The 19774-nt window shown below is 56.5% G+C and overlaps 1 protein-coding gene across 1 annotated transcript; it reads left to right on the top strand.

Annotated features, from left to right (window-relative positions):
• The first annotated feature begins 1078 nt into the window (after window positions 1-1078).
• BRSK1 (BR serine/threonine kinase 1) lies at window positions 1079-19754 on the top strand. Its single transcript, XM_042919418.1, is given in 21 exon segments — window positions 1079-1307; window positions 3628-3722; window positions 3805-3890; window positions 5781-5921; window positions 9262-9301; window positions 9303-9379; window positions 9460-9493; window positions 9574-9642; window positions 12992-13138; window positions 13530-13561; window positions 13760-13930; window positions 14450-14547; window positions 14758-14917; window positions 15155-15215; window positions 15668-15791; window positions 15794-16036; window positions 16482-16530; window positions 16622-16745; window positions 17304-17502; window positions 18624-18713; window positions 19420-19754. Coding segments are annotated over 21 exon segments (2334 nt in total). The 5' UTR covers window positions 1079-1171; the 3' UTR covers window positions 19578-19754.
• The last annotated feature ends 20 nt before the right edge of the window (window positions 19755-19774 follow it).

The raw sequence follows: 19774 nt of genomic DNA, 5'->3' as shown, positions 1-19774 counted from the left end.
GTAGGGACCCCACGGTTCTTTTCCGGTTTCCAGCTCTCTCCTTCTTTGTCCCTCTCCATAGCCCAGTCTTTCTTCGTCTCGGTCTCTGTCCCTCCACCTGTCTGTTCTTTTACCTGCCGCCTCATCCCCGTCCACCTGTCTCTCCCACTTCCCTCCTGCGCTCTGACCCTTCATCTTTCTGGCTGCCCTTCTTCTCCCTGGGCCTCGCCTCTACATCCTCCCCTCCTTCTGTCTCTGTCTCTCTGTTCCTCCCTATTTCTCCCCCTCACCTCCCTGTCTCTTCCCCTCACCTGTGCCTCTCCCTGGTTCTGTGTCGCTGTCTCTCCCCCTCATCCCCTCTCCCCTTCTCCATCACATCTGCGTTTCTGCACATCTGTCTCCGTCTCCCCGGCCGACTCTCTCCCTCTTTTCCCCCAGTCTCTGCCTCTCCGCATCGGACTCCCCCGGCTCTGCCCCTCTCCCTGCCTCGCGCCAGCCGGTCTGCTGGTCCGCATCTCTCTCGCCGTCTGCCTCTGTGCCCGACTTCATCTCCTTTTGTGTAGCCCCGTCTCGGCCCCGGTCTCTTTGCTCCGCACGTCTCTCCCTCGCCTGGCCTCCACCCTCTCCCCTCCTGCATCCCTGCATCCCTCCTCTCCGTCCCTCCGGCTCCCAGGCCCGCCCCCTGCCCCCGCTCCCCCTCCCCCCTCCGAAAGGGTTAACTTTGGGGAAGGGCCCGGAGTCCCCGGATGGTGATGTCAGCGTGCCGGAGAGAAAGGACGAGGTGGCGGGGGGAGGCGGAGAGGAGGAGGAGGCGGAGGAGAGAGGGCGCGTGGGGGGGCGGGGGGGACCTCGGCCTGCAGCATCCGCCGGCCCGCACCTCAGACCCCCCCGGCGGGGGGAGGCGCAGGAAGGGGGGGGCCGGCCAGGGACGGGCTGGGGAGGGGGGGCCGCTCAGCCCCCCCCGGGCCATGCTGACTCCCGGGGCCTGACCCCCCCGGGCCAGCCCCCCCTCCCCCAGCTCCGCGGCCCGCCGATTGGGGGGGCCCAGCCCAGCCCCCTGGGGACCCCCGGAGAGGTGGGGAGCAGCCGGGGGGGCCGGGACGGAGCTGTCGCCGGCCCCCACCGGAGGGACGGGGCGACCTGCCGCCGGGGGGGCGGCCGGGGGGCCGGTCGGGCCGGGACCAAGGGCACCATGTCGTCCGGGGCCAAGGAGGGGGGCGGGGGCTCCCCCGCCTACCACCTCCCGCACCCACACCCACACCCACCCCAGCACGCCCAATATGTGGGCCCCTATCGGCTGGAGAAGACGCTGGGCAAAGGACAGACAGGTGAGCCAGGGGAGGGGACACCTAGGGCGGGGGCAGAACAGCTGGGGGGCAGAGGGCGGGACTCCTGGGTATTCAAAGGGCAGGGGCTGATCGCCCTCTGTGAGGGTCCCTCACAGAGAGGGCACTTGGGCTCCAGTCTGCTGGGTCCCCAGGATGGAGGGGGCTGGGGGCTTGGACTCCGGGTGGGGGGGGGTGAGGTGCGGGGCCCTAAGGCTCCCACCTCATGGTGGGCAGAGGTTGGAGGGGCTCCAGGTGGGGAAGGGAGGCCGGCCTGCGGCAGCGGACCGGCCGGCAACGGGAGCCGAGGTCCTTGCTGCAGTCCGGCCGCGGGATGGGGGTGCGCCCTGGACAGCCGCTTCCCTCTGCACCGCTCTGGATCCGGAGGGCCTCACGCTCTCCTGGCAGGCTGTCTGGGTGACCAGCGGTGAGGCTAGGGTGATGGGGCCTGCAGCCTTCTCCCCCTTCTCTGGCATGCCGGCTCAGTGTGGGCAACAGGATGGAGAGGTAGAAAGGTGGATCCAAGAGCATAGCTCCCAGGAGTGGTTGTGGAATGGGGGAGGGCATCCTTTGCTGTTGCTAAACACTGGCCCCAGCTGTAGCCTCTTTCTTGCCAGGTGGAGGGTAGGGGGTTGTGAGCCAGGAGCCGCACACCTGTGTCCTAGGCACTGGTGGGCCCAGGGTCTCTGTGAAGCCGAGGGCCGGGGCATGAGGGAAGTAACGGCTCAGACCCCAAGAGCCTAGCGGTAAGAGTGTGAAGGTGTCACTGACCTGAATTCCTGAGTTATGGGGGAGGAAGGGGACATGGTCTTAGACTGCTGGGTCTGAGGGAGGAGGGGCTGGGGGCCTGGACTCCTGGGTCTGAGGGAGGAGGGGCTGGGGGCAGGACTCCTGGGTCTGAGGGAAGAGGGGCTGGGGGCCTGGACTCCTGGGTCTGAGGGAGGAGGGGCTAGGGGTCTGGACTCCTGGATCTGAGGTAGGAGGGGGCTGGGGCAGGACTCCTGGGTCTGAGGGAGGAGGGGCCAGGGGCAGGACTCCTGGGTCTGAGGGAAGAGGAGCTGGGTGGGTTTGAGGGAGGAGGGGCTGGGGGCAGGACTCCTGGGTCTGAGGGAAGAGGAGCTGGGTGGGTTTGAGGGAGGAGGGACTGGGGGCAGGACTCCTGGGTCTGAGGGAAGAGGAGCTGGGTGGCTTTGAGGGAGGAGGGACTGGGGGCAGGACTCCTGGGTCTGAGGGAGGAGGGGCCAGGGGCAGGACTCCTGGGTCTGAGGGAAGAGGAGCTGGGTGGGTTTGAGGGAGGAGGGGCTGGGGGCAGGACTCCTGGGTCTGAGGGAGGAGGGGCTAGGGGTCTGGACTCCTGGATCTGAGGTAGGAGAGGGCTGGGGCAGGACTCCTGGGTCTGAGGGAGGAGGAGCTGGGTGGGTCTGAGGGAGGAGGGGCTGGGGGCAGGACTCCTGGGTCTGAGGGAAGAGGGGCTGGGGGTCTGGACTCCTGGATCTGAGGTAGGAGGGGGCTGGGGCAGGACTCCTGGGTCTGAGGGAGGAGGAGCTGGGTGGGTCTGAGGGAGGAGGGGCTGGGGACCCAGACTCCAGGGTCTGTGGCTTTGGGGCTTACCCCTGGGGAGTGGGCATACTCTTGCATGCTCCCAGCTACAGCTGCTATTAAAAGCAGACCCAAAAAGAGGATTAAAAAAAGGTCAGGGTTTGGAAGGAGGTGGAGGAGAATGGTCTGGGAAGGGGGCAAACGTGAAAGTATATTCCCTGGGAGACCTGGAGTCTCCAGATGATTGAAGGGCAGAGAATTCAAGGAAAAGATGGTTTAGAGGGAGACAGAGGTTGAAGGAGGCAGCAGGGGAGACAAAGCTATGGAGACACAGTGAGGAGAGATTCTGTGGAGAGACGGACTTCAGGGGGCACATCAGAAGGACAGAGAATGGGGTGAGAACCGGGGTCGGCTGTGGAGGTGGTGGACAACCAAAGGGGACAAAACAGGGGCACCTGGCTGGCTCAGTCAGTGGGGCATGCGACTCTTGATCTCGGGGTTGTGAGTTCGAGCCCCACGTTGGGTGTAGAGATGACTTAAGGGGAAAAAAAAAGAAGAAGAATGGACAGAACAGAATGTCAATGTCTATGGGCAGCAGGAAGAAGAGTGCGTTTTGTGGGAATGACAGCTGTCAGAGCCCTCAGGGACTCAGGTCAGGGTGATTCAGGCCACTGCAGCCAGCAGGAAAAGGAGGAGGAAAGGGGGTGGCAAGGAGGACTGAGGAGCCAGAAGCGGTGAGAGTGCTCTCTGAACACACTCCACATTTTCAATCCTGCTTCCCCAGGGCTGGTTAAACTCGGGGTCCACTGCATCACGGGCCAGAAGGTTGCCATCAAGATCGTGAACCGAGAGAAGCTGTCCGAGTCGGTGCTGATGAAGGTGTGTGTGTGCTGAGGGAGGGCGTCCCTTTGGGGCTGAGGGGAGGGAGGGAGGCCATGCTGACCACCCTGCCGTCCCCCAGGTGGAGAGGGAGATCGCCATCCTGAAGCTCATTGAACACCCACACGTCCTCAAGCTGCATGATGTCTACGAGAACAAGAAATATTTGTAGGTATTTATAGACACCCAGCCCCCCTATGCACCCCCCACTCCAAGTTCCTAGGGTGGGACCTTTCTGGAAAGAAGGCCTGAAGAGGCCTGTGGAAACTTAAGCTCTCCTGGCTGGGCCTCTGAAGGCCCAGTCAGTCCCTTCCCTACTGCACAGAACACACACACACACACACACACACACACACACACACACACACGCATGCTCGCACATAATCCTCCTGTTCCCAGGCTGACTGGCCTGACCTGGCCTGACGCTAAGGACCAAATGTGCCTCAGCAACAGGACAGTTAAGCGTGAGCCATCCTGAGTGGGGGGACAGAGGCCCATCCTGCCCCTTCTTCCCCAGCCCCGGTCCCCCCCACCCTGCACCACAGGGAACACTCTCTACTAGATAACCTGGATGTCCTCAAGGAGGTCCACCTTGTCCAGAGCAGCTCCCCACCCCAGTTCCATCTGCTGAGGCAACAGGGCTTAACAAAGCCTCAGGCTCAGTGAATCCTGCCTCTTCCTAAACCCCCACTCTGGAGCATTGGAACCCCCCTTCCCCGCACATAACTCTGGGTGCTACGATGGACACCCCAACAACGGCTGTCTTACGATTTCCTAGTCTGTATCTCAAAGTTGATTACCCCCCAGGAACATGGGAGTGGAGTCCAGCTGTCCAGGGTACAGACAATAGGCCTTTGTCTGGACTCTGGTGACCCAAGGGACAGCTGGGCTGGGCAGCGGGAGAGGGGACAGACCCCCGCCCCCACCATGCAGTCCTCAGGATGAACTGTCTCCAATACCCATCAGATGCTGGGGCTGGTTTCCCCAGGCAGTATGCTGCTGGGCCCCACGTGCTCATGGGAATTGTAATCTTCAGGCTTCCCCAGGTGTGGCAGCAGGGAGGGGCTTTGTCACCAGCTGGTGGAGATGTCACTCCCACCCCACCACCTAGGTAGGGAGAGGGGGGGCCCATGGGAGTTTGGGCTTCACAGAGGATTATCAGCCTTCCAAGAAATTGAGCCTTTGTTTCCAGTGGTTGATGGGAATCAGAGTTTTAACCTCCTGGAGCCTGATGGGATTTGGAGTCTTAAGGATCCAGTTGCTGATGGGAATTAGGAGTCTATGTCTCAGAGGCTTATGGGAGTTGGGAGTTTTAAACCCCTTTAGAGCTTATGGGAGTTGTAGTCTTTTACCTCACAGACTTTGACTTAGATTGGTGCACACTACAATCATTTATTGCCAGGCATTATTGAGAATTCGAGTTTCTTCATCCCAGAGGCTTATAAGAATGAGAGGCTTGGCTTTCCAGAAGCTAATGGGAGTGAGGGAGGGAGGTGTCTTTATTTCCCAGGGTCTTGTGAGAATTGGGGTGTTTCTGTCCTCCAGGTGCTAACAGGGTTGCCTTATCTCCTGAAATAACTAGGAGTCAAAGTACTATACTCCTAAAGTTGACATAGGATTCTGGAATTGAGTTTTGGATTCCCAAAGGCTGAGGGGTATTGGAGTCTCTTTTGCCCAGGGGCTCATTGAAACTGGAGTCTCCTCCTCCCCCCCCCCCGGGGAATCATGGGAATTGGAGTCTCCTCCTCCCAGGGACTCATGGGAATTGGAGTCTCTCCCCCTCCCAGGAACTCATGGGAATTGGAATCTCTCCCCCCCCCCGCCCCCCCCCGCCTCCCGGGGACTTATGGGAATTGGAGTCCCACCCCCTCCCGGAGACTCATGGGAATTGGAGTCTCTCCCCTCCCAGGGACTCATGGGAATTGGGGTTCTCTGCTGTCAGGGGCCAGTGGGATTGAGGTCTTGTGCTGGGGTCCAAGGGCTTTTGAAAGAGGAAGACCAGGCTCTTTGGTCCTCCACATGCCCCTTCCAGCCCTCTGCCCCCTCCACGTCCCCCAGGTACCTGGTTCTAGAGCACGTCTCTGGAGGTGAGCTGTTTGACTACCTGGTAAAGAAGGGGAGACTGACACCCAAGGAGGCCCGGAAGTTCTTCCGCCAGATAGTATCGGCGCTGGACTTCTGCCATAGCTACTCCATCTGGTGAGGGGGCAGCGTGAGGGGAGGCCGGGAGGAGCACTGCCCACGAGGCAGGCCCTGGAAGCACATGGCAGCCGAGGGGAAGCCAGTGTGGTGCGGCCCCGACATAAATCTTTATCCCTTTAAAAAAAACTGAGCTATAACTCACGTATCATAAAATTCGCCCCTTTAAAGTACACATTCGGTGGTTTGTAGTATAGTCAGTGCTGTGCGTTGCTGCTATGTAATTTTGGAACATTTTCATCACCCCCAACATCATCACCTCGTACCCATTAAGCCGTCACCCATCCACCGCCCCTGCCCGCAGCCTCTGACAACCACCAGTCTGCTTTGTGTCTCCACGGATTGGCGCATTCTGGACATATCGTACAGACGGACTCATACTGCATGTGGCCCTCTGTGTCTGGTTTCTTTCACGGAGCAAAATGTTTTCGGGGTTCGTCCATGTTGTAGCATGTCAGTACTTCGTTCCTTTTTGTGGCTGATAAATATTCCATCGCGTGGATATGCCTTATCTTGTTTATCCATTTGACAGTTGATGGACACTTTGGTTGTTTCTCCATTTTTAAATGTTGATTATTTTCAAGAGAGAGAGAGACAGGGCATGAGCAGGGGAGGGGCAGAGAGAGAGACAGGGCATGAGCAGGGGAGGGGCAGAGAGAGAGGGGGAGACACAGAAAAGGAAGTAGGCACCAGGCTCTGAGCTGTCAGCACAGAGCCCCAGGCAGGACTCGAACCCACAAACCATGAGATCATGATCTGAGCCGAAGTCGGACACTAAACCGACTGAGCCACCCAGGCGCCCCTGTTTCTCCTTTTTGGCCATTATAAGTAATAGGGACATGTGAATATTCACGTGCTAGTTTTGTGTGTACCCGTGTTTTCGGTTCTCAGGTACGTACCCGGGAGTTGAACTGTCTGGTCATATGGGAACTCTGCTTGGCCTTTTGAGGAAGTACCAGATGATTTTCCAAAGCGGCTGCGCCCTTTAACACACCCTCCGCCCCACCAGCAGTCCATGATGGTTCCAGTCTCTGTACCTCCTTGCCAACATTTGCTACTATTTGACTTTTTTTTTAAGCTTATTTATTTTGAGAGAGAGAGAGAGCACAAGCAGCGGAGGGGCAGAGAGGGAGAGAGGGCGAGAGAGAGAGAGAGAGAGAGAGAGAGAGAGAGAGAGAGGAGAGAATCGCAAGCAGGCTCCACACTGTCAGTGCAGACCCCGACTCAGGGCTCGATCCCACAAACCGTGAGACCGAACCATGAGACTGTGACCTGAGCTGAAACCCAGAGCTGGACGCTTAACCGACTGAGCCACCCAGGCGGCCCATTACTGTTTGACTTTTTGGTTATAGCCGTATGCTAGTGGGTATGGAGTGGTATCTCATTGTGGTTTTGATTTGCGTTCCCTCATGACTAATGATGTAGCACATCTGTTCATGTGCTTATTGGCCATTTGTTTATGTTCCTCGGGAAAAATGTCTGTTCAGACCCTTTGCCCATTTCTTTTGAGTTATCTTTTGATTATTGAGTCGTAAGACTCCGTTATTCTAGGAACGAGAGGTAGCTCTAGGAATAACTCTTAAGAATTATTTATTCTAAGGACAGATCTTTTTTTGTAAACGTTTATTTATGCATTTATTTTGAGAGAGAAGGTGCGTGAGTATGAGAGGGGGAGGGGCAGAGAGGGGAGAGAGAGAGAGAGAGAGAGAGAGAAAGAGAAAGAGAGAAAGAGAATATCCCAAGTAGGCTCCACACTGTCAGCACAGAGCCCGACTCGAGCCTTGATCTTACCAACCATGAGATCGTGACCTGAGCTGAGACACCCCTAAGGACAAATCTGTTATCAACTGTATATTTTTTGAGTATTATTTTCTCAGTCTGTGACATGATTTTGCATTATTAATATATTTTTAAGTTTTTTTTTTTTTTATTTAACGAAGTAATCTCTGCACCCAGCTTGGGGCTCGAACTCATGACCCTGAGATCAAGAGCCACGTGCTCGCTCTTCCGACTGAGTCAGCCAGGTTCCCCTCTTTTGCGTTTTTATAGCAATGTCTTGTGAAAAGCAAAAGCTTTAAATTCTGGTAAATCCAATTTTGTCATTTTTTTTTTTTTTTTACAGTTTATGCTTGTTCTGTCCTATCTATAAATCTTTGCCCAGCTCAAGGTCCCTAAGGCTTCCTCCTACATTTTCTTCGAGAAGTTATATAGTTATAGCTCTTGCATTTAGTCCTGGGATCCATGTCAAATTAATTTTTGTCTATGACTTGAAGTAAGGGTTGAGGTTCGTGCTTTGGCTTGTGAATGTCCATGTGAAAAGATCGTCCTGTCCTCTCTTCTGCTTTCAAAACAGGATATTAAATATGCAACATTTTAATGATTCATTGAGGTGCAAATGGATGCCTTCCGTTGTCTTTCAGCCTCTTTTGTTTGCACACCTCCCTCTCTGGGGTGGGGATTGGCGTTGGGGTGGGTATCAGGGTGGAGGGGCTCAGAGTTGGGGGTAGAGCTTGGAAATGAAAAGGCAGCCTGTTTAAATTGTCAACACCTCCCGTCGAAACCCTGACATTAAAAACACTGGCCTCTAGGGGGCAATAGTCAACATACTGAACGAGTATGACCCAGTTACTGAGCTGACCGCTTCCCACCGAAACTCTAGAGTCCTCAGGCCCCATCTCCTCCCAGACATTAGCTCTTAAAACTTGAAGGATTTTGCTCCAGGGGAGAGGGCAGGTGTCTCACGAGGGACCAGTGACTGGCTTGGGGTGGCAATGTTTTTATTGTTCAGCACGGAAGTATTTCAATAGCTCAACGTTAACTCTTCTTACCTCAAAATATCTCACTTCCTACATAGTCAAGCATTTGCGGATAAAATGATATGCTGTCTGGCGTCTCCAGTGAAGGGGCGCCTGGGTGGCTCAGCTGGACGAGCGTCCGACTCTTAATGTCGGCTCAGGTCATGATCTCACAGTTCGTGGGACTGAGCCCTGCATCGGGCTGTGCACTGACAGCTTGGGATTCTCTCTCTCTCCCTCTCTCTCTGCCCCTCCCCCTCCCCCCCTCAAAAATAAACAAAATAAACTTAAAAAAAAAATCCAGCGGAGGAAGGAAACAGTACGTAGGGGTACAGGCGAGAGAAGATTTGCCCTGAGTTGATAATGGGGAGGGGGAGCGGCGGGCAGGTGCATGGGGCGTCCTTGTATCTTCTCACTACTTTGGAGCGTGTTTGAAATTGTCCATAAGACTTTGCAGAAGTCTCCCCCTCTGAGAGATAGCGAACTGGGCCTCGGCCCCCAGGAGGAGGGCAGAGATCTGAGCGCCCCCTGCCTGCCTGTCTCAGCCACAGAGACCTGAAGCCCGAGAACCTGCTTTTGGATGAGAAAAAACAACATCCGCATCGCGGACTTTGGCATGGCGTCCCTGCAGGTGGGGGACAGCCTCCTGGAGACCAGCTGTGGGTGAGTGGGGGCCTGGCCCCTGTAGTCCCAGGGAGGGGGTGAGAAGCCGGCCGGAGGCTCACACTGCCTCTCTCCCTCAGGTCCCCCCACTATGCGTGTCCGGAGGTGATTAAGGTGAGTGAGCGGGTGGAGAGGCGGGAGGAGCGGAAGGAACGTGGTGGAGAGACGATGTCACAGCTGGTCCTCCTTTGCAGGGGGAGAAGTATGACGGCCGCCGAGCGGACATGTGGAGCTGTGGAGTCATTCTCTTTGCCCTGCTTGTGGTAAGGTGCCCCTCACCTCTCCTGCCCCATTTCTAGGACGACCTAGAGCCCAGAACATTCGAGTTCCGTCCTCCCCTCAGGGGTACCAACTATTTCACCGAGATCAGGAAGGTGGGAGGTCTTAGCCAGCAGACCAAGATCCTGGAGCACCCCCCTCTGTGCCCAGAGCTAACCATTCAGTCACACAATGGCGAGCTAATCCGGGTGTCCCAGAAAAGGACAGGGCAGCCGGGAGCCCTTGGACGGCTCGGGACGGTGGCTGCGCTAGGGCACTGCAATATGACAGTAGCTCGTACAGTCAGCCCGGCTCTTCCTGCCTCAGCTCCACACCTGCGCTTCTCTGCCCAGAACGCTCTCCCATCCCGACCAGTCCCGTTGCTCAGCTAGGTTACACCTAGACTTTTGTGGTGGTGCCGTTTATTTATTTTGAGAGAGAGAGAGGAGAGAGAGGGAGAGAGAGAGAATCCCAAGTAGGCTCCACACCTCCAGTCCGGTGTCCAACACGGGACTCGAACTCACGAACCTCTTGATCATGACCTGAGCCGAAGTCGGCTGCTTAACCGACCGAGCCACCCAGGCGCCCCCTTAGACTCTCTTTTTGCTTCAATTCAACTGCCACTTCTCCAGGAAGCCTCCCCTGTCCCCCACGCCCCACGAGGTCGGATCCTCCAGGGTAGGCTCTGGGCTTCCCGGCGACTCTCGGTTGCCATCGTGCATTCAGTCGTTCGGTTCCTTGAGGGGGCGTCTCCCTTCCCTTCTAGATCATCGGCTCCCAGAAGTCAGGGCTTTTGTCTTTGTGTGTCTTATTTCGTGGGCTCGCGAGTGGGACCTGAGTTGGCACACGGTCGGCCCTCAGGAACACGTGTGGTGTGGACGAATTAGTGGTGCACTCCATGCGAGGCGCTGTCACAGGCACGTTATCCTCCGGACCTCTCCCAACAGCCCCGGAGAGAAGTGACCGGCCCACACTGCTGAGAAGTGGCAGGTCTGGGATCAGTGTTTGGCGTCATAAGCACTAGCCTATGTGACCAGGGAGGCTCCGTGACACTGAGGGGAACGAGGCCGAGTGGGCGCTCCGGGGCCCAGGGCCCCCCGGGGAAGCTGGAGAGGCGCCCGAGAGGCAGGCTCCAACACTACAGGCCCCAGCCCCTCTGCAGCTGGCAGTGCGGGAGCCCATCCAGCTGAGTTCAAACCCCCGCTCCGTCACCTTGAGCAAGCAAGTCACCGTCCCTCTCCGGGCCCCTTTCCTCACCCGCCCAGTGGCGACGGTTAGGGTGCCTGGAATTGTAAGGGTTTCGATAGCGTGTCGTATGCTCAGCGTTCTAGGCGGTGCTCGATAGGTACTGGTACTCATACTTCATTACTATTATTATTACAGATGATTCTCACGACTTACGGCTTCTGTATTGCAAAGTTGCCCACTCACCGCAGTTTATCCATGACCTCAAAATCAACACTCTGGGTGCTTTTGAGGTCATTCTCAGATGTGCACAGAGCAGAGAAAAATTGGAGTCCCCACCACACGCGAGGCAACCCACCCTCTGCTTTTTATGTATTTATTTATTTCCTTATTTCAGCTCATCTCGTAAGCAACTGTGCTTTTTGTGGTTTATTGAGTGCAATATATTTGCTTTTTTGTGCTTTTTATTGGTGATTTTATTTTATATTATTATTTTTTTAAGTTTGTTTATTTTGAGAGAGAGACAGAGACAGAGAATCCCAAGCAGGCTCTGTGCTGTCAGCGCAGAGCCCAACTCAGGGCTTGAACTCACGAACCGTGAGATCATGACCTGAGCCAAAATCAAGAGTGAGATGACCAAGCCACTCAGGCGCCCCTATGTTATTTTTTTTTTTAAATAATCTCCACACCCAGTGTGGGACTCGAACCCACAACCCGAGATCGAGGGCCACATACTCCGCTGACTGAGCCAGCCAGGTGCCCTTTTCTTGGGGATTTTAAATGGTCCTCAGGGTAGTGTTGAAGTGCTATCTTGCGTTCCTAAGGGCAAGAAGGCTGTTTTGTCCCTCATCAAGGAAAATGTATGCGTTAGATACGCTTCATTCAAGTGTGAGTTATAATGCTGTTGCCCATGAGTTCTATCTATACGCCATATATATATATATATATATATATATAAACAAAGCCTGATGCTTGGACCCACAAACCCGTGAGATCATGACCTGAGCCGAAGTTGGATATTCAGCTGACTGAGCCGCCCAGGGACCCTTATATATTTATATATTATACACATGTATTTATATATATATATTTTATATAAATATATATTAATATAGACATATATATACATATATGTGTGTGTGTGTGTGTATATATATATATATATATATATATATATATATATATATAAAACAAGAGGTCTGTCTTCGCTTGGGCTGCTCTAACAAAAGTAGACCGTGCAGCTTAAACAACAAACATGCACTTCTCACAGTTCTGGATGCTGGGAAGTTGAGGGTCCAGGTACCAGGCAAACAAGAAACACAGGGACACATCGAACAAGACCGACAAGCAGAGTCACATCCAGGCTTCCTGGCCCTAGACCAGCATTCAGGGGCGCCCTCTCCCAGTCTCCCCAACCCCAACACCCGGCATTCTCTGTCCAGAGGCCTCTGACACCAGGGACAGCACTGTCACCCCCTGTGAGTCTCGGTCCAGCATCACCTCCCCCACGACCCCTTCCTCGACTCCCTGGCTACACCCAGCTCACGTCCCGCGTTGCCTGCTTGTTCTGTGTCCTCATCACCCACATTCCCGTCCATGTGTTGTTTGCCTCGCCCACCAACAACCGTTGCCTGTTAATTACTGTTCTACACAAAGCTCCGTGAGGACAGGAATCTGGTTTTGTCCTGCTCCAGCCCTAGTGGCCACATCGGAACCCGGGCGGCAGCAGGGGCACCATCAGGTGCTGAATCCATCATGAATGACATCGCAGCTAATGCGCGTCCACTCGCCAGCATCTCACGGTCCCAGAGAGCGAGGGCTCATTTTGTCGGTTACTAGATCCCTGACCCATAATGGATGCTCACCTTTTGTTGAGTGAATGAATGAGTGTGACCGCATCTGAAACTGGTCTGGGGAGAAACCTGTTCTTAAGATGCAACCCCAGCCTCTTAAGCACTGGAGCCTGACTGTCCATTACCAGCTCAGAGGCCCCGGGCGAGTTGCTGGACCACTCCGTGCCTCAGCCTCCCCACCTGTAAAGTGGGGTACTAACAGTTTCCTACTTCCCGAGGCCTGTGGTAAGGACTAAATATGTCCGTGTGTGGAGCACTTAGGCTCTTACCTGGTACATGGTAAGCTCCGTAAGGGGTCCTGTCATTTCTCACTCAGGGGGCTCTGCCCTTTGATGACGACAATCTCCGCCAGCTGCTGGAGAAGGTGAAAAGGGGCGTCTTCCACATGCCCCACTTCATTCCTCCAGACTGCCAGAGCCTCCTGAGAGGGATGATCGAAGTGGAGCCTGAGAAAAGGCTCAGTGTGAGTTGGGGGGGCGGGGGGGGGATGGTGGGTCATGAGGACAGAATCCCTAGGGGGCCCATAAAGATGGCTTTCCAGGACTTGCCTGTCAGCTTGGCCCGGGGGGGGGGGGGGGGGGGGGGGGGGGGGGGGGGGGGGGGGGGGGGGGGTTGTGTCGTGGAATGAGCCAGGGTCTGCCCAACCTGCCGCTCCAAGCTGGGAAGGTCCCCCACCGCGGGAAGGATGCATGCCCCAGGCAGTAGTTGTGGGTCAAGGCACTCAGTTGCCACTAGGGGAGACCAAAGTCATCCTGACCCCGGTGGAGAGGAGGGGGCATCGTCAGGGACCCCCAATGCCACGTCATCAACTTTCGACCTCACTGGTGCTTTTCTACGACCCACCCTCTTCACAGCTGGAGCAAATTCAGAAACATCCCTGGTACCTGTGAGTATGGGGAACTGGGTGCCTGGTTCCGGGAGGACGTGGGGAGGGGGGCAAATGTCAAGCACCAGCTAGGGGGTGGGATGCCAAGGTTCCTCAAGGAGGAGGGGCCGGAGACTCGGATTTCTGGGTTCCCAGGAGAGAGTGGAGTGGGCTCGATCACGGATGCCCGGCCCGCTGTAACGTTTCTCCGTCTCCCAGGGGCGGGAAACACGAGCCGGACCCCTGTCTGGAGCCAGCCCCAGGCCGCCGGGTGGCCATGCGGAGCCTGCCATCAAACGGAGAGCTGGACCCCGACGTCCTGGAGAGCATGGCTTCGCTGGGCTGCTTCAGGGACCGCGAGCGGCTGCACCGCGAACTGCGCAGCGAGGAGTAAGGCCCCCTCGCCCTCGAACACCCGCGCCACCTGCCCGCCTCCGGCGAGCTGCTGCAGCGCCCCGGACGGCCAGCAGGGGGCGCAGCTGTGCCTCGCACCCGCGCAGACTCCCTGGGGCGGGCGTCAGGGCCGCTAGACAGGGCAGGGCTTAAAGGTCCCACGTGGAGCTATTCCCCGAGGAACCAGGAGGGGGCGGTAGGGCCAGCGGAAAAAAAGATGCCGAAAAGTATCAACAGGTGCTGACGCAGACTTAGTGCCTCACGTGGGTAGTGCTTGCAAATAGTAAGTGCTTCGATATTATTATTATTACTACTACGGTTATCATTGCTGACTAAGGTGAGGGTAGGATGTACACCGACACGGAGGAACTAACCGTGCCGCTACCTAGGAAGATGGAAGCATGGGCAGAGATGTTGGGTGTACCGAGCCCCAGCTGCGGGGAGGGGGTGAGACCTCGGAGACCCGACCTCTGATCCCAATTCTCCTCCTACCCCCTCACGCCCCTTGCGTGCCAGGGAGAACCAAGAAAAGATGATCTATTATCTGCTTTTGGATCGGAAGGAGCGCTATCCCAGCTGTGAAGATCAGGACCTGCCTCCCAGGAATGATGTTGGTGAGCAGGCAGGGCTGGGAATCCAGACCCCGGATTCCGGTGGGAGGAAGGGGCTGCAAGCCCTTAGCTTCTGGGTTTAGACCCCCTGACTTGCCCTGTGACCTTGTCACAACTCTCCGCTCTGGGCCTCCGTTTCCCCATCTGCATGAGTGCCTTGTGCAGCTGGGCGAACATGTCTTTTGATCAGGTTGAAACTCTCTCCGCCCTCAGACCCACCTCGGAAACGTGTGGATTCCCCTATGCTGAGCCGTCACGGGAAGCGGCGGCCAGAGCGGAAGTCCATGGAAGTACTGAGCATCACGGATGCTGGGGGCGGTGGCTCCCCAGTGCCTACCCGGCGGGCCCTGGAGATGGCCCAGCACAGTCAGAGGTGGGAGCCCCCGCCCCTCCAGCGGATCACAGTCGTGGCGGGTGAGGGGGGGTGGGAGTTCAGGGTTCTGGCCCAGCTGCCCCTCGACCGTGCTGTGTCGTTGGGACAAGTCATCTCCCCTCTCTGGGCCTCATGTCCTCATCTGAAAGGAGTGTGGAAGGGAGAGGACATCTGAGCCTTATGAAACCCACACAACTGATTTAAAAAAAAAAAAAAAAAAATGTCTCCTGGAAACAGGTCTCGTAGTGTCAGTGGAGCCTCCACCGGTCTGTCCTCCAGCCCTCTGAGCAGCCCAAGGGTAAGGCCAGGTCCCCGATTACTCAAGGGATAAGGGGGCGAAAACACTGGAGCAAAGATTGGCAGAACTACAATTCCCATGAAGTCTTGGGGCATTGCCTTTTTGTCCCTAAAAGGACCAAAACCTAAGGCTGCATTAAGTATTTTATTTTAGTACATTGGGCATTTCACCTCCAATAGGATTGGGTTTTTAGTGTGTCAGAGGTTCATTTATTCATTTAACCAAAGCTAAGTGAGTCCCTACCGTGACCAGTCACTGTGCTGGGTCTTAGAGCAGTGAGCCTGATAGAAAAAGTCCCTGTCCCCTTGACAATGTGGTTTGGGAGACGGAAATAATGGACTACAAGTTCCAGCGTGCATCGGTGTCCACCTCTGTGAGCATGTGAGACTGAGGCTCCAAGAGCCTTCTGGGAGTTGTAGTCTGCCATCACACCCATCTCTATTCTTTCGCAGAGTCCTGTCTTTTCCTTCTCGCCTGAGCCCGGGGCTGGAGATGAGGCTCGGGGTGGGGGCTCCCCGACTTCCAAAACGCAGACGCTGCCTTCTCGAGGCCCCAGGGGTGGGGGCGCCGGGGAGCAGCCCCGCCCCCGAGTGCCCGCTCCACACCCCTGCCTGGCCCCCCAGGCTCCCCGCGCTCCTCTGGGGGAACCCCCTTGCATTCGCCCCTGCACACACCCCGGGCCAGCCCCACCGGGACGCCGGGAACAACGCCACCCCCAAGCCCCGGTGGTGGTGTCGGGGGAGCCGCCTGGAGGAGTCGTCTCAACTCCATCCGCAACAGCTTCCTGGGCTCCCCTCGCTTTCACCGGCGCAAGATGCAGGGTACGGGGTCCCTGGGGGTGCAGGGGCTGGGGGCACGGATTCCTGAGTCCTAATATGAGGAGAGAGGTAGGGGCCTCGATTCCCACGTCCTAGGAGAAGAGGAGATGGGTTTGGGAGGAAAGATTCAGGTGTTGGGAAGAGGGGGTGTGGCATCCATCTCTGGAGGAGGGGCCTCCCTGAAGGACACGCCCCTTCCTTGCTCTGGCTCATCTTCCCATTGGCTCATGGCAAGCAAGTTCCACCTTCGGGGGGCGTGGTCTAACGGGTGGGACAGCATCCCTGGAAGGACCATCAGTCAGCATGCCATTTGGGGTTTAGCTACTGGGAGGTGAGTGGGCGGGCGCTGGGGTCTGGAACCTCTGGTTGGAGGTGATTGCTAGCCTGCGTGCTGGGCACCAGGATGACGGACAAGTGCTGACCATACTCTCCCTTCCCTATCCCCCAGTCCCCACTGCTGAGGAGATGTCCAGCTTGACTCCAGAGTCTTCTCCAGAGTGAGTCTGACGGGGAAGGGAGAGGAAGGAGGGAGGGATTTAATCCCTTAGCCCCCTCCTGACCCGCCTCCAACCATCCCCTTTCACTCAGGTTGGCAAAACGCTCCTGGTTTGGGAATTTCATCTCCTTGGACAAAGAAGAACAAATATTCCTTGTGCTAAAGGACAAACCTCTCAGCAGCATCAAAGCAGACATTGTTCACGCCTTCCTGTCGGTGAGGGCCCTGGGTCTTCGTGTGTCCTGGGCAGCATAGGACTCCAAATCCCAGAAGCCCTTGGGAGATTCCCCCCCCCCCCCCCCCCAGCTCTAGCCTGGCTTCCTCCTAAGGCTCATGGGATCTGTAGCTTTCCATTCAGAGTTGGGTTTGGTCACTGTAGGGGCAGGGAGGTAGGAGGGGTTTACTGTGTCCTGGGGTGCTTTGCTCTAGGAGCTAGTGGGACTTAAAGGTTTTGAGACAGATGTGGCAGTGCTTGTGGAGGAGATGTTTGTCATGTGGTTCTGGAGCCTGGGGCTGACACGTAGATATGAGGGTCCTGTTATGTGGGGATCCAGTTGCTCAGCTATTCCCCTTATACCCTGCCTATAGTTGGACAAGAAAACTACAAGTCCCAGCAGGCAGTGGGGGCTCCCAATGGCTTTTCTGTTATTCTTTGCCCCAGTGGCTGATGGAACTTGTAGTTCCTTGGGCAGAAGTAGTTGTAGGGTTGGCTCTCCATTCCCTGGAATCAGGTCACTGGAATCACCCCCTCTTTTTGTCCCCCTCCTGCCTCAGATCCCCAGCCTGAGTCACAGTGTGCTGTCACAGACCAGCTTCAGGGCCGAGTACAAGGCCAGTGGCGGCCCATCCGTCTTCCAGAAGCCCGTCCGATTCCAGGTAGACATCAGCTCCTCAGAGGGCCCGGAGCCTTCCCCACGAAGGGATGGCAGCGGTGGTGGTGGCATCTACTCTGTCACCTTTACTCTCATCTCCGGTAAGTTTCCCTCAGCTACACTGCCTCCAGCCTGGTGTTGGGATCCTCAAGACAGCTGAGATAGGATAGTGGCCCACGAGGGCAGCAAGAGCGAGGAGGAGGAGGTGGGGCTCAGCTAGTGCTGACTGACTGTGTGAGCCCCCTGCTCGTTCCGACCCCTACCTCCTCTCCTTCCCCTTTCCTCGTTGACATTTAGTGGATATTTATGATGTTCCAAATGCTTTCCTTGCACTATTTCATTGAAGCTTCCCAGCAGCCTTTGTGGTGTTAGTAATCACCCATCTTACAGAGGAAAAAACTGAGTCCTCTAGAGGTAAACAGACTTGACAGAGTCACACTACAGACCATGACAGAGCTGGGCTCAACCGAGCCCTTGACCTTGAAGTTCAGAGCCCCCTTCCTACTTCCTTAAGACAGTACAGCAGAAGGGCAAAGACATGGCCCGCCCGTTGTCAAATGTCACTGCTGCACCCAGAGCAGACATCAGCAATCGACCACTGCACTTCTTCCCGCTGAGCTCAGGTGCAGCCTGAGAAACTTCAGGCCACCATCACTAATCAGGAGTTGGCACAGGAGACGAAAACCACAGAGGTGCCTTGCTTCCGGTTCAGCTTGGTTCCTGAGTCCTGCTAACCAAGAGTTTGAGTGACCAGGGCTGCTCCTGTTTCCCAGCCTTGTGAGCTGTCTTAGTGTGTCACAGCTGGGAGATGAGCTTGCTCTCGGGGTTTCTAAACCAGGCTTCCCCAGAGCACTGCGGTGTCATCACCGAAATGAATGACGGCGCGTTGTTTTTCCTTTCCCTTAAAGACTAATACGCAGGACTTCCTCGATTTTAAGATTTTATTTTACTTCCCGTTTCTTTTCTTGCATTTCTGGCTCTACATGACCTCACCTTGAAACTAACAAGGAACAGGACCTATTTAAGTGGAAAACGGCACCCATCATTATTTCAACTCAGACCTTTCTTAGTTCCCTTTGCAGACCGAAGTTTAGTTTTATGCCCAACACAGGGCGGGGAAGTTGAGACCCAGAGAAGAGTCCTTTGCTGGGTTTCACAGGGTGGGAGGGCCTTCCTTGTCCCGGTCGGTCCCCAAGTCAGTCTGTCTCCATACCCCTTCCAGGTCCCAGCCGTCGGTTCAAGCGAGTTGTGGAGACCATCCAGGCACAGCTGCTGAGTACTCACGACCAGCCCTCCGTGCAGGCCCTGGCAGGTGTGGGGGGGGTGGGGCTGCAGTGTCTCCCTCTTTGATCCTGTGGGCTGGAGGGGAGACCCCCTGCTGAACGAGTGCCCCCCAGGGCTCCGGTTTGTGTGAGCTCCATCCAGGGAACCTGGCCATCCTGACCGAGAAGGCCTCGTTGCTAGGGAGGGCACCTCCAGGGGTCCCCAAGAGGATGAGTAGTCTCATTGTCGGGCGTAGTGGAACTTTCTGCTGACAGAAGTTCTGGAAGTGTGTTCTGGAGAAGGGGAATCTACCATCCGGGTTTGTTCAGACCCCCAAATGGCCCATGTAGGCTCCCCCGGGCCCTATTGCCAAGGAGCGTCCTCCCTAACAACCAGGGTTGGGAGGAAGGAAAGGGGACCTCTGGCTGTCATCCCCAAATCTGAGCTGCTGCTGCTGCTGCTGCGACAGGCTGTCCCTTAGCGAATAGCGTCCTAGCCAGAGTCTGTGAGGACGCCTCCTGAGAGTGGGCCGCCGGCTCTCACAGGGACTCATTTGGCCCAGTTCCCACAGTCACACAGCTTGGAGGGGCCCAGGATGTGTGACCTGCCTTCCTGAGATCGCCAGGTCCGGCTGCAGATGTGTCCTCCCGGCAACCGTCTCCCCAGGCTTCCAGCCCCGTGCGGCTGCCGCAGCATGTTCCTTGGGGGTTGGCAGCCGTGAGGGTACTGAGGCCAGACTGCTTCCTCCTTCACAGACGAGAAGAACGGGGCCCAGACTCGGCCTGCTGGTACCTCACCCAGAAGCCTGCAGCCCCCGCCTGGCCGCCCAGACCCAGAGCTGAGCGGCTCTCCCCGCCGAGGCCCCGCTAAGGACAAGAAGCTCCTGGCCACCAACGGGACTCCTCTGCCCTGACCCCAGGGGGCCGGGGAAGGAGGGGAGCCCCTCCACCCCCCTTCCCTGCCCCCCAACTGTGAATCTGTAAATAGGGCCCAAGGAGTATGTAGGGAGGGGAGAGATACAACAAACCCGGCCTTGCCCCGCAGGGATGGGGCTCAGGGGGCCGTGCCCAATGGGGGGTGGTTCTAGGGGGGACTGAGGGGGGGGAGCTG

The sequence above is a fragment of the Panthera leo genome, chromosome E2 (assembly GCF_018350215.1).
Source record: "Panthera leo isolate Ple1 chromosome E2, P.leo_Ple1_pat1.1, whole genome shotgun sequence".
Classification (NCBI taxonomy): Eukaryota; Metazoa; Chordata; class Mammalia; order Carnivora; family Felidae; genus Panthera; species Panthera leo.
Note: the sequence above shows the minus strand (reverse complement) of the source record. Positions and strands in the feature narration are given on the sequence as shown.